The 17,101-nt window shown below is 42.8% G+C and overlaps 1 protein-coding gene across 2 annotated transcripts in view; it reads right to left on the reverse strand.

The window, feature by feature from the left end:
- The window catches only part of NELL1 (neural EGFL like 1), a 755,554-nt gene that overhangs the window by 548,563 nt on the left and 189,890 nt on the right, over positions 1-17,101 (reverse strand). For both annotated transcript variants that reach the window (XM_074372235.1, XM_074372234.1), the window contains exons 10-11: positions 15,410-15,483; positions 8,558-8,657 (exon numbers count right to left, since the gene is read on the reverse strand). In XM_074372235.1, the coding sequence (XP_074228336.1) occupies positions 8,558-8,657; positions 15,410-15,483 (174 nt within the window). The remainder of the gene's footprint in view (positions 1-8,557; positions 8,658-15,409; positions 15,484-17,101) is intronic.

Raw genomic sequence — 17,101 nt, forward strand, 5'->3', positions numbered from 1 at the left:
TCACCCCAGCTGGTACCACCATTCTTCAAACTCCATACCAGCATCGTTGGCTGCCAAGTCATAAATCCTCAATTAATTCTCCACGTTTCAAAATCCTTCTAAAGGTTTTGTCTCTCTTATCTGATGTGTCTGAATAGCATGACATTTAAGATACAGATCCTTTCCCTTCCTGGATATTTGTCTTTAGTTGCTACCTACAGTCTTGTTCTCAAATCTAGCTAGCTAGCTCCTGGTACAATTTTTTCTTCAGCAGCTGGTTATCAACACAGTCTGATGCATGAGACTCCTCAATGTCACCCTCTTTCTTAAATCAATGTCTTTTTTTTCCAGTATTATAAGCCAGGACCAGACTGTAGAATGCATGCGCGTGCACACACACCTGCCCCAACATTCATGTTCTTTTACTTGAATATTTTTAATAAGTGATGCTAGAGTCTCCAGAATTATTCTCATATAATTAGAAGCACAGAGTGATATCTTTTAACTAGCACTGGCCCAAATACAGAGAACATTTTTATTATAAAAGCTGATGTTTACTGACTTCTTTCAACTAGCCAGGCGCAGGGCTAAGTATGTTACACACCTTATCTAGGTAAGTAAGTGAAACCCTCACAACAACCCTATATATTACTATTATCCTCACTTTACAGGTTAGAAAAATGTAGCTGCAACTAACTTACCCAAGGCGACACAGCCAGCAAGAGGCAGAGTTATGATCCAACTCAAGTTCTTGTTAAGATCACTAAGAAAATTATTATTCTGTGACTTAAATACTTTGGGGCATAGACAACTCCTAATAATTATTCTCTGATGGTGTCTGTGGATCTCAACCCTTGCTATGTCCTATGACAATTCTGAAATAGTCCCATTTAGGACCCAACTGCAGGTTCTGTCAACCTGTTGTTAATAAACATTGAGTCTAGACCAACGCTTGTGCCCAATCATTTCTGGCTTCTGGTTGCAGTCAGAAAAACCCACTCCACTCCACACTGTTATCAACTCTCAAATGAACATCAACTCATTTGCCTTCTTGCCCACCTCTACTCCATTTTTCCCCATAGAAAGATCCTTTTAAAACATAGATTGGATCATGTCACTCTTCCCCTTAAAAATCTTTTAAGAGCTTCCCATTTCACTCACGAAAAATACAAGATCCTTAACTTTCACCTGAGACAACAAGCAGGGCACCCCTCTGCCTCCATCTCTCCCCTCCAACCACATCAGCCCTTCTTTTGATTCCTCTAGCATTCTAATCTTTCCTGACTCAGGGTCTCTGCAAACTGGTTCCACTAATTGGGAACATTTTGACACTTTCCTGCCAGAAAAATTTCTACTCAGTCTTTAAGTTCCAGCTTAAAAACAATCTACTTCGAGAAGGGTTTCTTGTCCCTCAAGTCCGTACCTCCCTATTCATCTTGTTCATAGCAGTTACCACTGTTGCTAATTACGTGTTCATTTCTGTGCTTATTTGTTCCATGTCAATCTCCACATTAGAAGCTCACCTCTTCCAGGGAAAGGCCCCTGAGAGCCTGTTTCCCTTGTTCCAATGGTAATATCCAACACATTATAAACACTCAGTAAATATTTGTTGAGTTAATGACTAAATCCTCACAGTCTTCCAAAACTAGAATTTAAAGGGTGCTTTAAAGATGAATAAACCAAGGCTCAAAGATGTTAACTACCTTCCTTGTGGTTACACAGCTAGTAGGTGATGGGTGAGAGAGAGAGAGAGAGAACTCAAATATGATTCTAATAGTCAGTCTCCCTGCATCATTCTACATGACTTACCAGCCATGATTTTAATCATCAAGGGACATTCAAGGAACACCGACCCTGGCTGGAAGAGACCAGTACTCCATCAGTCATTGGCATTTGCTAGTCCATGACATGCCTTCAATCCTTCCAAAGCAACAAATCTTGTTTCTTTCTCCAGGGAACAGTCTATTATTATTTGCTGCTTGGGGACTCAAAGTCAAAAGAGAAATAACTTATCACCCAACAGAACACCATGCATGGATCAGACACCAAGATGAGCGAGACCCACTTGGAGCTTATCTACACTCAAGTGGTGGAAATGAGCAGGTGCTCAAAAGGAGACACATAATCTGCTGAAATGGGATTCCAGCTTGTTCTCCAACCACCGCTTTAATTTTAGCTCGTAGCAGAGATACCATTCCTTCATCTGACAAATATTTAATAAGCCCCTGCCATGTGCCCAGACACTGTGCTAGACAACAGAGATATAACAAAAATGCCACGAACAGCAATAAATATGCCCTCATTCATATAATACTCGAGCAGGGATGGGTATCGTTGAGTATTGGGTTACAAAGAGATACTGTGATGAAGAGGAGCAAGGTGCTTCCCAGAATGCATCACAGACAAGGGTCCTAACACAAGCTATCAAAGAGGAGATTTGAGGGACGAGGGAGGTTGGCTGGATAAAGCACAGGAGTTTCAAACACAGGGAGCAGCCTGTGTTCGTGATGTAATCAAGGAAATTAAAGGAGAAACATAAATGTTGGAATCATACTTTTTCTCCTCTCATTGGGAGAAGTCTAAAATTTGGACTCCACCTAGTGGCCCTGAATCTAGAGTTCTACCGCCAGTGAAAGACCAGTAACACTTGGAAAACTATTTGCTTTCCTTAAATCCATTGTTCTAATCTGCATATAACACTGCCCATCATAATGAAGCCCCCACAGTCGCTCTCCAGATCCCACTCTGTATCCTTTATAATTACAGCAAAGCCATCCACCCATTCTGCTTCATCTCTGGCTTCTATAGCCAACGATGGACAAGTATCTTTAAGATTTCCCACTGTGATTTCTGCATAGCAAGGAGTGAACAGGCCACCACCCCTGGGCAGGACTTACTTTCTCTAAGACAAAGTCTGATTCTACGAGGAGTACCATTGCCTGCCCACTATTTCCTGCCCCTCACGTATCCCCCAGTAGGTCAAGAAGGCTATCTTTGAAGTGATGGACAATCTGAAAATGCACTCCAGATTCCTCTACCCTAACTGAAACCCTAGAAAGCCAACACCTCTCATACCACTGCTGTTTGCCCAACCTTGAGTCATAAGTAGCAAAAGTAAACTTTGTACAATATATTCCATGTGCCTCGTTGGTATGAAGACACCTCCACTCATGGGCTGGCTCCATAGGAGGGATATGGCCCAAAGATCCTTGATTGCAACAAGGTACCCTAATGCACTCCACAACCAACACACATACCACAGAAGCCTGGGCCCTGGAGGGGTGAGAACATGCCTTTAGCTCCTGTGGACAGAGGGTTGTGACACCAGGATGGGCCTGTTAAAGACAAAGCTCTGGATTCTCACAGGTTCTGTCCTAGAAAGCAACTGGTTTTCTTCTACAGTAGTCAACATGTAAGAGTCTTCCAGTCCCAGGCGGCCTGGCCTTAGTTTCAGGTCTTCTCTCTGGGGCACCGTGCCTCCTTCCCAAGGCTCACTGGGCCCCAGGGACCCACTGATCCTCTTAGGGACACAGACATCACAGGCTCTCTGAGACTGCTCTCTCCTCCAAATGCCCTCTGTTTCCAACCTCAACAGTTGAGCATAACCCTGTCATTCCAGTGCCCACTGTGGCCCAATGCTGTGGGGGTTTTGATCAGATTCTGTCTATCAATATGCAGAGGACCTGACCCACCTGCAAACCGCCACTTCCTCTACGCAGGCCCTAGCTTACATTCTCGTCAAGTGCCTCTTCTCTAGATCTCTTTCCACCTCATGGAAATCCCCTCCCTCAAATTGTTTCAATTACAAATTCAGCTAAAATGAGGAGGAAGACTAGAAAAGAAGTCATGTGACACCAAGACTCTTCAGGAGGATTTAACTGAAGGGCATAAAATCTTTAACAGTACAAATAACCTCAACGAATTTCAGACCAGGCCAGATGACAAGGCAAGTGAGCATGAATTAAAATTACAGATAAATATATTGGGAACAGATGTTGGAAAGAACTTTTTCCCAACACCGAAAATCTGGAACATGCAGCGAAACCCTCCAAAGTCACTGGCAACACTGGAGATAACAATTAGAGCCAATTCTGAAGGGAATGAAACCCTGAGGGGTGTGTCAAGAATTCAGAAATGGGCCAAATGATTGGTGTGTTGTCCTGGAGGGATCCTGAGAATACAGTCAAGTTGTTTCCCCCCCTTTAACTGCGAGCACCAGCAATTCACAAGCAATCATTTTCTGCTAGGGCTACATTCACGCTTTTATTATTCCTTCCCAGACAGAAGCATCGATGTCACTCTGGTACCCACTCGCCTCTTCTCCACCCTCATGACCTCATACTTAAGCAGACAAGCTCCTGGCTAAAGCCATTACCTCGAGGTAATGATGAGGGTAAACAAATTTCATGCTGCAGGCACAAACTGTCCAGAGGCATCAGCGACTGACTGCAGCAGTGATTAGGATTGTTCTGGCTGGTGCTGCTGGTGACTGAGACCTTGGACCCCAGCAATTGCACAGCGGCCGCTCCCTGCCAGCGCACATCACCTTGATTCTCCTTGCGTGTGTTCCCCCCAACTCCCGCAGATCCATCCCTAGGACATCCTGGCTGCCCCTGAAGCCCTGCAGATTTAGCCACTTATTTTCATTTTTCTCTGAAGTGTAGAGAAATTAGTTACAGCATTTGTCACGACCTAGGATCTGAAGAGGCAAGGTGTCCAAGCACCTTGTCTGGGTATCAGTTCTGTTGATACTACCAACACCGGAAGTCAGTCAGAGCCTGTTATTCTTAACTCAAAGGTCTTAGGTTTAATTCCCACAAAGAGAGAAACTCAGTGTAAAGCTATAGTCTGCACCTCCCTCCTTGACCAGAAGTGTTGCAGGGCGGGGGAGGGGAAGTGTGACAATATCACCTTATAAAACAAAGGGCATGACTCAGAAAAAAATCAGTTTCATAACCAAGCCAACACGTTATGTCTTGAGGAAACAAGCTGTAACTCCGTAAAATGGGTCTCAACACTATTTCATCTATGAAACAGATAGAGCCTATCAGCTGGTAAAGGAAATAATTTCATTCAGTCATTGACGGGAAAGCGACAGGACTCCTCGATGTGGTGGGAACATATCCCCATCCCTCCCTCATCCCCTGTATTTAGAGGGTCGAGCCATAAAGTGTGATCATTAAAAACAAACGTTATTTTTTTTTTAAAAGTTGGAGAGCTTGATGGATATGATACAATCAACTGATGGGGTCAGAAAGCTTTTAAAAGCACCCTCTGTTCCTTCTCAAATTCCAGTCTAAACCTGATGAAAATAAACCTTGAAAAACTGCAGTTCCCCTGGCAGGCATGAGAATGGCCCTGACTTAGATTTCTAAGGAATCAAACTTTCATGGGGTGGTTTCCCTCAGTCTAATGACCTGACATTCCCAGTGAAACAGAGAGAGATGACAGGTATGCTAATTGAAGCGCCTTCGGTGCAGGAACTCAAAGAGGTTACGGCCACTTCCGTTTCTGTAATCAGTAATATCAGGGTGGCAGAAACCATACAGCTGCAATCACACTGCTGTGCTCACCCCTGAAATACGCATTTCAGGTCATCGGAGTCCCACCTCTCTGCCTGCCGATCAGGAGACAATCTCAATCCACAAAGCAAATGGTACAAGCCTTTTCCTATGCAGGATAAAAATTACCACACATAGAAATGGAGGGTTTCTCACCTTTCCATTACTTTCTGTTTTTGAGAGGGGAAAGGGGGAGGAGGGAGGAGCGCTGAATAATACGCCTTGTAAGAGGCTCACCAGGTTTTCCTAGTCTTTTCAGAATAGAAATCGTTCAAACCCCTTCCTCCTCTGGCAAGACTCCACTCAAAACATGAACACAGAGGAAAAGGTAAAAGACAAATAGAAGTCAAAGGGGAAAAACACTTCCCACAATATTGCGAGAGACTCTGAGGCTACTTCCAAGGATGCTCTTGGGAAATAAATTAGAATTAAGAGGTAGAACAAAATTCATGGAGAACATAGGTCGAGACAATGGACCTTTGAGCTCATCTAGATGGATCTTTTTTGTTAATTTTCATATACATTTTACATTTGCAGGAAAAATAGAATGCCCCACTTCCCAGATAAATATACTTTTCATTTTCTGATTGCCCGACGTGCAGAGCAAGCCCCAGTATGTGGCCAAGTGGACTGAATGTTCTGGGCTCCTCTCCGCTATGGGTCAACAGAAAAGGAGTAAATGATGCTGAAAAGGGCTTTAGTCCAAAATAATGCTTTCTTCATTCCAGGGTCTGAATTCTGAGAATAGGAGTAAATAGGAGAAACCTAAGCGAATCCATATACCCAAATGCTTTCACTCAACCCACTCCTGGGAAAAGGGGCTCCCACTCTGTCTTTTCTGAAGACATGCTCTGATTCCTGTCAAAATGTAGACTTGTCAAGGGACGTTAAAAACTCCCTGATTTGCAAATATTAACTACTATATATAAAATAGATAAAAATAAATTTCTTCTGTATAGGGAACTATATTCAATATCTTACAGTAACTTATAATAAAAAAGAATATGAAAATGAATATATGTATGTATATGCATGACTGAAACATTATGCTATACACCAGAAATTGACACATTGTAACTAACTATACTTCAATTTAAAAAAAAGGATTAAAATAAAAAACAAAAAACTTGCCTTACTCAAGTGCAGGCACAGACACACACCCTTGGGGAAAAACAAAACCATCAGCTGCCAAATAAAAGAGCTGGTAGTTTCCTGGCTGAGAAGGGAGGCAGGTAAGAGGAAGAAGAAAGTCTTCAATTGGACAGACTGGCCCTAGCTATGATCTCATCTGTGAAGTCTTACTCCCACCTCCTACTTTTCCCTCAAAGCTGACTCAGCTTTGGTAAAAAGCCACCAGGTTGTTAGCAATGACAGCCCTGAATGAGTCAACTTTTCAATGAGACGTCGCATTGCTCAGCATCTTCCTTGGTATAAAGAAAAAAAAGTGCCTGTATTCTGGAGAAATGCTAGCAGCAGCAGTGGCACCTGGTCTGTTGTAAATTGGGTCAAAGCAATGAAAATCCTCCTGAATTTGTGGGATAATCAATGATCCTGCCCTAATGAAACCATAAATCAGAAAAGATTTACATAAACTGAGTCCCACTTGGCACCTCAACAAATAGCCAGTGATGAATTTTGCATTAAATCGTAAGACCTACCTAACAACCCCATCAGTTACCAATAAAAGGCATCCCTCTGAAATTTCCGTCAATCTCCAGTCTTTCTAAAGCATCCCAGCTGCAAATATACTTGTAGCCATGAGAGCAGATATATCAGGGAAGATACTCAGATGGCATGTCACAAATTATAACAGTGATTCGTGGCAGGCAACATAGTAGTTCTCCCAGGAAATTTACCAAAACATAGCTCTCTTATGGCTAAACACAAAGAGAAATCCCAGCCTAAGCTGAAAACACCCCATGATCAAATGTATGCTTTCATGTATCAGAAGGTACTCAAGGAGGGGTTAGCAAATTACGAGCTGCCACCTGTTTCTCTAAATGAAATTTTACTGAAACACAGCCACTAATTTATCAATTTACCTATTGCCAATGCTGCTCGTGCAATACAACAGCAAAGGTGTGTAGTTGCAACAGAAACCTTCTGGCCCCCAAAAGTCTAGCACGTTTACTTTATGGCCCTTTGTATCTGCCAACCCTGCTGCTAGAGAAAAGATAGAAAAAAGTAAAACATGACATTACCTGAGCTCAACCTCCATACTTCTGGGATTTTAACTCTAGAAGCTTCCAGGGTAAACCAAAAAGGATCTAACTCACGGGGTATTTTGAGGACATGGAGAAGACTGTGACGGGCAGAGGTTCAAAATAATAGCTATGAGTTTAACTGGATTTATCGTGTAAGATTTTGAATAAATTTTAGGTTCTCCTAATCTGTTTAATTCTGCCTGGGTGAGAAGTTTCAGAGCGGACGTGATGTGTGATCTGGAGGATTTGAAGAAATAATAAACTTAGAAGAGAGGGGAATTCCGGGAAGAGGAAGCAAAATAATTTCTGCCCAAGAATGAATTACCAGTCAGGTGTTACTTGAAACTTTTTCCTTGCAGGAAGTTTAAAAAAAAAAATTGTATCTAAAGGATTCACTATGTGTCATCCTCTGTCAGATTTGGGAACTGACCCATGGAATGGCTGAAAAAATGCTTCCCAATCCCACTCATTAGAAAAATATAGTAATAATGATAACGCTTACTGTAATAACCATTACTGCAGAAACCATCATTACCATTAGTAAAGGAACCATTGTCTACTGAGTATTTATCATATGCTAAACAAGCATGATGCTCGATATTTACGCATTATCCCATTTAATCCTCACAGCAGTCCAACGGGACAGACAGGATTTTTATCCCCTTTTTACAACTGATAAGCCCATTACTGAGACAGGTACATAGGATACACATTTCTAAGTAGCAGAGTTTTGGACCCATGTTATTATCATCACACTATTCATTAAATCTTCATGCCCCCAGCCCCCAAAGCCCCATTGCCAAGCCCCCTTACCTCTGCAGACACTACAGCACTGATTCTCTGGGAGAATGTGATCCTTTTCCGAGCAGTTCAAAGGAGGGCACGCTTCTGTAATTTTTACTAAAACTCCACCCTGCAAGCCAAATAATCAGGAAACAAACAAACAAACAGAAGTTCATATTTTTAGTTGATGATCCAAATGTATAATCCAAATGCTCATTGTTAACAGCCTGCAGTGATAACAACCTACAATAATTAATAGCACTCCCAGGAATGCCACACTAATGACAAAGCTGCAAATTAAATTGACGAGACTCCTGGAAGAGAAGGCCAATTTCCCTTTCTACATCAAAAGAGCCTCAATTCAACAAATGGTTTTGAGTATCTTCTGTGTAGCAGAATGTCACTGACAGTGTGGAGCCGGTAAATTTTTTAACAACTGACTGCTGGATGGGGGAAACCCTAGTTTCAGCATTTTCTGATTTCTTTGCCTAAATACCCTGACATTTTAAATTACCAACATGATATCACTGACCACAGAGTTGGGAAGTTATGTTCAATGATCTCTCATGAGCTTTGATGAGACAGTTTCAGCACTGCCCTGCATTACAAGCACCGTGAAACCAAAGATAAATAAGACACCTTTCTTGCCCTTGACGAACACACAGTTCGGGGCGGGGGGGCCTCAAGCTAGAAACTGTAATACAATACAGTAAGTCCTTAAAAAGTGCTCTAATAACAGTACGATAATGTGCTATGGGAGAAAAATTAATTCTGCCCAAGTGGGGAAAAATTATCAAGATGCTATATTTGAAGGAACTAAATAATGGAATACTTTAAGGACAGAATTTCCTGGCAGAGGAAACAGACAAGAATCAAAGTGTACAGGTACTGACGAACGGAAAGAGGGTTAGTTAGATGAGCACTAGATTTTCCGTAGAAATAAATAAAATCACTTACAATAAAAATGTAAATAAATCTTCAGCAGTTGATCTTTCTGACCTCACTTTGCCAAGGTCCTCTTTGCTGACATTACTAGCATCTATATTTAGTTTCACTCTGCATTTTTGAAATCAGTTCGTTAATTATTATAAAAAGAGTTTGAGAGTCTACTTTTATCTAAAGTATTAAGTTTTTCTCTCTGATTCTTAAGAGGATGGTTAAGTCAACTGAGAAGCAAGCATCCCCTGTAACACCCAAAGGTAATTCTCCACACAGATGGGAGAAGAGGATGGTGCAGGGCAGCCAGGAGGGATTGGGGAGATTCTGAGTTTCTCCATCTCCAAGAGATGCTGTCATCCCAGTGGCCCCAGAGCGTCCTGGCTTGGCAGGAACTCTCATATCAGACACGTCCATTCTTAAATATGAGCATAAGCCGAACTTTAAATGTCAAATATAAATGTAATTTCCAGCTACTCATCATTTGGGTTATTTGCCCCCTGGCTTCCTCCCTTTTCTCATGAATTTCAGCCCAGTCAGCCTAGCCTCTAGAATTCCTTGTGGTTGTCTTTTGTTGTCCTTTGCTTTTCATTTCTCCATCTGTCCCCAGGCCTCGATATTTCTTGCTTTTCTCCTGTCTTAAAACTGGCCTTAAGAGTCTGAGAAGTGATCCTGCTATTCATCCTCTGTCCCCTTTTTGGCTACATCCCCTTCTCACCCTTCAGGCCAGGCCCCTCGGATGGCACTGAGCCTCTAGAGCCAGCACCAGGCTAAGGTCAGTATGCTCATCAGTGGTACCTAACCAACTGTCACAGACCAACTGTTAATAACCTTACTGTCAGTAACATAAGCTAAGTGCAAAGGAAAACACAATGCTTAACATTCACCATTGTTGCTTCTGCTTCTGTCCTTCAATATTAGTATGTTTATTCATTATCTATGGCCCCCTTGCATAAACAAGAGTGCCAGACACCACTGGACCCCTTTTATCAGTTCGGTGTGCCCGTCCTCCAGCTTCGAATGCCTTTCTGCTAACGGCTCACCCCTTCACCCTCAGAGGGTCCCTTGGGACACTGCAGCCACTTCATCCATGCACAGTCAGAAGGAACATACAAGTTCCACATCCCTGACCCCCACTGCCTGACGCCAGTGACTGACAAGCACAGAAAGTTCTTTACCTCAAGAGGAGACTCCAGAACCTGGAGGATCACTGGGGGATCAGGGCACCTCTGGCCTCTCCCCTAGAAGTGCACTTTCGCTGAGCTTCCTGTACCCACTGCAGCCCGCGTCCCCCCCCTCCCCCGACTCTTACTGCTTTCTCCCGGGAGCACTACCTTAATAAACCTCTTGTACTAAAATCCTTAGCTTAGGGTCTGCTTCTGGGAGAATCTAAACTAAGATGATAAGATAAACTCCACTCTTGCTGTCAAAAACATTAAACTCTTCAAGGAGATTATCTCTAGGTGAGATTCTGGGGTGATTTCCTTTTTCCTCCTTATAATTCCTTCCTTTCTCTATATTCCAAATTTTGTATCTTGAATATATATTTGCTTTTGTAGGAAAGAGGACAATATTAAAAATGCTACAGAATTTTTTTAAAATAATTACTCATGAAAAGTTCTCTTTTTTATATAAAAAGACTGCTTTGACTGCTGATTAAATCGGTCAACAATTCCAATCAACCTTTAACGTATTTAATGAGCACGATCGTAATTCCAAATGTTCAAATAGAGACAAACCCTTCTGCATGAATTTGGAAATAATATGAACTGTGATTACAGTAACGTAAGTACCACCAAATCAATTCAGTCCAGCTACATAATTTGGCACAAAGCTTTTTTAACTTTATTTTGAAAACTCTCTCTAATAAGAAGTATCTGATGATTAACATTTTAAAATCCTTCTGATTATGGTCTGTTATTCTATGATCTCTGGATCTCTGCACTGGTGGAAACATGCAATTCTTCTGTTCTTTCTCATTTAGAGTGGCTGTCACCATGTCAGCGATCAAATAGAAACACTCTGAAGTTCTGTACTAATCACTGTGCTTCAACCTGAATTTCTAACAACATGTAAAACTCACATCTGTAAGTTTAAAAAAAATGTTGCTAGCCTAAAAAAAATGTTACAGGGCAGCAAAACTGTACAAAACAGACCACGACTGCTAGGAGAGTTTATTCTTCTTGATTTTTTAAAAAACAGTCTGTTAACTTCTGGAAACACTTGGTAAAAATATTTAAAGCAAGAGTTTGTTTCTTTTCTAACTGGTGTTGCTGAAGCTTGAAAATGATTCCAGGAAAGTGACACACATGGACTGCCAGGCAGCCTTTCATCAACTAGGGATCTGCATTTGAACCACAGAACACAAGAAATTACCTGAGTAACCATTGGCTCAGTTCTCCCAAGGACAGCACTTACACAGACCCGTTTTAGATCTCAGAGAGAAGTTAACCCACCACACACAACAGGTGCCTCAGGGCATCAGGGCTTAAACCTTGAGAAAGGACACCCAAGAGAGACCAAGGCACCCTCTCTCCCTGCTGACAACATCCATTCAGCGTGTCCCAAAGCTCTTCTATGGCTTTTTATAAATGCTACCCTTTATCAAGGAAATCAAAGAGCCACAGCCTGACCAAACTGGTGTTCTCAGATAGACGAAAAGTGATCATTCAGTCCTTCTGAATCTACCCTTATGAGAACTATTTCTAAGTAAGTCTAACCATCAGGAGTGGCAGTAGAGAGACTGAGAGAGGCACCTGTAGATCAGACCTCACAGATTCAGATCCCAATTAGCCCCCTTATTAGCTATGTGACTTTGATCTTCTGTGCCTCAATTTCCTCATCTATAAAATGGGGATGATGGTAATAGTACCTCCTTCATAGGGTTATTATGAGGTTTATATTAAATAATGTTTAAAATGTTTTAAATAGCATCAAGAAAATACCACATGCTCAAGAAATGTTAAATACTATTGCCAGTGACCCTTCTCTCTGTACACAAAGTAATAATTTAGTAAGTAACTGTGGAAAGACAATAAATGAATTTAATGACTTTTTAAGAGAGGCTGAAATCACTCACATACCTTATATACACACACACACACATATATATAGGTATATATATACCTATATACACACACATGCACATACCACATATGCAAAGAGAGTTCCCCGTCTGCCCCAATTTCTTCCTAAATTGTAAAAATACAGCAAAACAAAAACAGTTCAAGATGAACCAAAGCAGGCAGAGCACCTAAAATGCACCAGTAACCATGTTAAGTGCATTTCCAATACACTGGCATGTAAATCCACACCCATACCTTCTGGGAGTCTCACACAGTGTCTGCCCTGACCCTTTCTGATGGTAAGAGAGATCAAGTCACAATCGTGAGCCTTGCCAGAGTCACCCACTACTTTCACTCAACATGTAAAGAGGGTTGCGAATTGTGAGTGACAGATACAGGGTGGATACTGGGATCATCAGCAGAGTGGGTAAAACTGCCTTTAGTCATCCCAACTTCCTTTGAGGGGGAAGAAAAAAGCAAGAGTTTTAGAATCCAAATCGTATTCCCTCCCTTAGAAGTGAAAGGGCTGACAGAACGGGACATCTGTCTTACGTTCACGGAGGGCACGTATGGTCACGTGGGGCAATGAGAGCTGCTTACATCTGTTGAGGGCTTACTTTGTGCCAGCCAAGTCCTTCACATGCTTCATCTCACTCAACTCACCCAACATCTGCATGTGGAAATGTGCCAGGGGCCACCCCAGCAGCTCCCCCACTCCCAGGTCTGGAAGCTTCCTTTGTTGATCGAGAGATCTTGGAACCCTCGCTGTCACACCATCCCTGTCTCTGCCACAGAGTAAGGAGCCCCTATCCACAGCACCCACTGACACAGAAGGACCACCACACCTGCATACCCATCAAACTGTCTGGACCCATGGAATCTCTGACATTCCCAGTGGCAGCCAAGAAAGAGGGACTGGGAAATACAAGACGGAAGTTCAAGGGACTTTAACCCCTGGGGTAGATTCTCACCAATGAGCGGGAACAGGAAAGAGCCTTCCCTCTACCGAAGCTGTTCATAAAGAACTGAATTCAAGCCCCTTGAGAGCTTCTGCAGGTCTCTAAATGCCTCATTCTCTTCAACCTTTAAAATGCATTTCCTTTTTTTTTCCCAAGGATGTGATGAGAAGAAAATGAAATGTTGTAGGTACAAGCATTTGGAAATATGGTCTATTCTGAGACACAGTGGGTCCAGCCAGACTCCCTAGAGATGCCCCACAGAACCAGCTGTGTTTTCTATTTACAGTAGCCAAGACACGGAAGCAACCTAAATGTCCATCAACAGGTGACTGGATAAAGATGTAATACATACACACATGCGCGCGCGCGTGCAGTGGAATACTACTCAGCCACAAAAAAGAATGAAATAATGCCATTTGCAGCAACATGGATGGGCCTAGAGATTATCATACTATGTAAATTCAGTCAAACAGAGAAAGACAAAAATATCATATGATATCACTTATTTGTAGAATCTAAAAATATGACACAAATGAACTAATTTACAAAACAGTGACAGAATCATAGACATAGAAAACAAATTTATGGTTACCAAAGGGAAAAGAGTAGGGAAGAGGGATAAATCAGCAGTTTGAGATTAGCAGATACAAACTACTATATATAAAAGAGCTAAATAACAAGGTCTTACTGTATAGCACAGGGAACCATATTCAATAGATTATAATAACTTATAATAAAAAGAATATGAAAAAGTGTATAACTGAACCACTATGATGCACACCAGAAACTAACAACACTGTAAATCAAATATACTTCAATCAAGAAAAAAAAAAAAAGTTGTGCTTTGCTGTGGGGCTGTGGCTGCTCTGGAAGGTACCACCTGCTCTGAAAGGTATTTGCACTCCCTCCTTTCCTCCCTTCCCTGTCTCTCACTCTGGCATTCCTAAGACACACCTCACCCAAATAACTGCTCGTCTAGTTCCCACACTTCATCTGGCACTTTGTTCAAATAGTACCTCCCCAGAGAGGCCTTCCCAGACCACCCACCCCCACTGCCAACCTGCTCTGCATTTTGGATAGTATTTGGCATCATCGTTGACCCTTGAACAATAATGCACGGGTTAGGGCACCAACCCTCCACACAGTCTAAAATCCACACGTAATTTATAGTCAACCCCTTGTATCTGTGATTCCTCTGTATCCACAGTTCTCCACCCAAGCACCCAACCGACTGCAGACAGGGTAGCACTGCAGTCCTTACTACCAAAAAATTTCATGTATAAGGTGACCTGCACAGTTCAAACCTGCACTGTTCAAGGGTCAGCTGTATCTTGTGAATTTATTTACATCTTGCTGTCTGTCTCCCCACCATACTGCAAGTTCTATAAAGACAGGGACCTTGTTTTGTCCACTGTTTTGTACCCAGAGTCTAGTACAATGCTGGTAAGTAGCAGTTGCCCAATGGATGTTTTTTGAATCGTTACTGAATGAGCTCTATGGTTCTATACATCTTATTTCAAGAAATACATGGGAGGGGGCAGGCAGGAGATAGAGGCATTTTCTAACATTATACCAGACACTTGGGAGTAGAGATGGCACTACCCATAACTAACAGCACAGACTAACTGTCCCAACACCCAGTCAAAACCTTCTCTGAAGGACATGTGACAACCTCCCTGGCTCATGGTAGCTGCCAGCTCCCTTCCCTTATTAGCCTTCCCAAAGGCTACCTGTCCAAAGTTGACCACTAGATAACCACACAATGACAGTGGCCACGGACTCCCCCCATCCTGAACTCCAGCCCACCAGAGAGTCCTTCGCCTCAGGGACCCACTCAGGCCAGCAGGCTTCATTCCGGAACCCCACCTAAAGCCCACATATCCTTCCCCACAAGTAACAGGGAGCACAAGATTGACACTTACTCGGCATTCCCGACAGCTCCTGGTTAAAATCCGCTGGCCTTCTGCAAGGACTTTCCCTCCATAGATACATTTTGCTGTAATAAAACAGAAAAACTGGTCAGACAGCCATGCTATGCAACATAATGACCTCAGAGGTGCCATCCAACTCCAACAGATTTCACAAAACATAGATTCTCTGACTAAACAATACAGATCTCTTTGTATGTCTAGAGTAAGCTATGAGAACAGTTTGGGGATAACTGTTCAACCCGCCATCAGACCATCACCTTGGTTATGTTTGCCACAGGCCCATCACACCAGGGATGTACAACTATCTCAACGTTGCAGTTGCTCAAGGAACTAGAGAATGAATTGATGTGGTCAGACGTTAAAAGAAGGAAGAAGTGGTTGTCATCACCACCACAGCAGTAGCTTTGATTCAGACCCTTCAGCCATAAAATGAGTATCTGGGTGAGAGGGGACTCCATTCATCAGGACCTCAGCCACAACGCAGAAGGATGACATATTTGTTCTCTTGTGATCATAGCAAGTGCAAGTCTTTAGCTTATCTGTTCCCGGGAAGCCAAGAGACAACTGAGAAAAACAAGCCAGTGAAGATGCTTTATTAATGCAGTATAGAGATTGCCTTTGGAAAGGTTAGCTTAAAAGGCTAACAGGGAGGCACAGAGTAGAGACAGGCCCTGTAGAAAAGTTAACAGAAGCATAAACGAAGCTCCCACCACTCACCTTGATTCCACTGGAACTCAATCCTTGATTCAACTTGCTGACCCACTTTTTTAGCAAGTACAGAGTATGTTCATTTGTTACCCACACCTGCCACCCATACCCCACCACCTGGAGGCCTTCTAACTTCGCCCTCTTACTCAACCCTGTGTCCAGTCAGTACCCAAATCCCAGCAATGCTCTCTCAAGTTTCTCAAGGCAACCCACTTTTCTCCATCCCCACCAACTTCCTCAGACACTCTCTTCACTCAGGCCATCAACATCCCCCCCTCCGTTTAGTAGACCACAGGTTCCTCACTTGTCTCCCACGTTCTGGTCTCAGTCTTATCCAGTCCTTCCCCAGACAATAGTCAGACACATTTTGCTAAGTGCAGATATGAGGCACTGCTTTAAAATCACTATGGGTAGCTACTGCCCTCAGAATATAGTCCAAATTCCTTAATTACACACACAAAGCCACCCCTGCGGCTCCACCTTCTCTCTCAAGCTTCACAGCTCACCTGTTCCTAAGCGTTCACTCTCCCTCCCAAACGTCCACACCTTCTCTTAGACACCAGCCATGCTGTCTTCTGCTTCCGGGGTTTGCATACCCTGTTCTCTTCCCCAGGAACACTCGGGCTCATCCACCTTCTCCCATAAGCCTCCATCCCATTGACCACCCAGCAGTTTCAACTCAGGCCTGACCTCCCAGGAAGTTGTTCTAGACCTCTAACACTGGTGGACTCTTGGAGCTTCTGTTGTACTCTGGACCTGGCCCTGACAGAGCACACATCACATATCGCGTATCACACATCTCAGTAGCTCACCTCACTGCACACCTCCCCTGCTCACCATAACCTCCATGAGGTTGGGGACTGTATCTACTCGTAATTTTATCTCCAGCCCCAAGCTCAGTGCCTCTCTGGGCATATTATTAGTAATAAATAATTCTAAAATTAATGAGCCTCTTTGGTAGCAAGAACCCATCAA

Source organism: Camelus bactrianus, chromosome 10 (genome assembly GCF_048773025.1).
Source record: "Camelus bactrianus isolate YW-2024 breed Bactrian camel chromosome 10, ASM4877302v1, whole genome shotgun sequence".
NCBI classification, from domain to species: Eukaryota; Metazoa; Chordata; class Mammalia; order Artiodactyla; family Camelidae; genus Camelus; species Camelus bactrianus.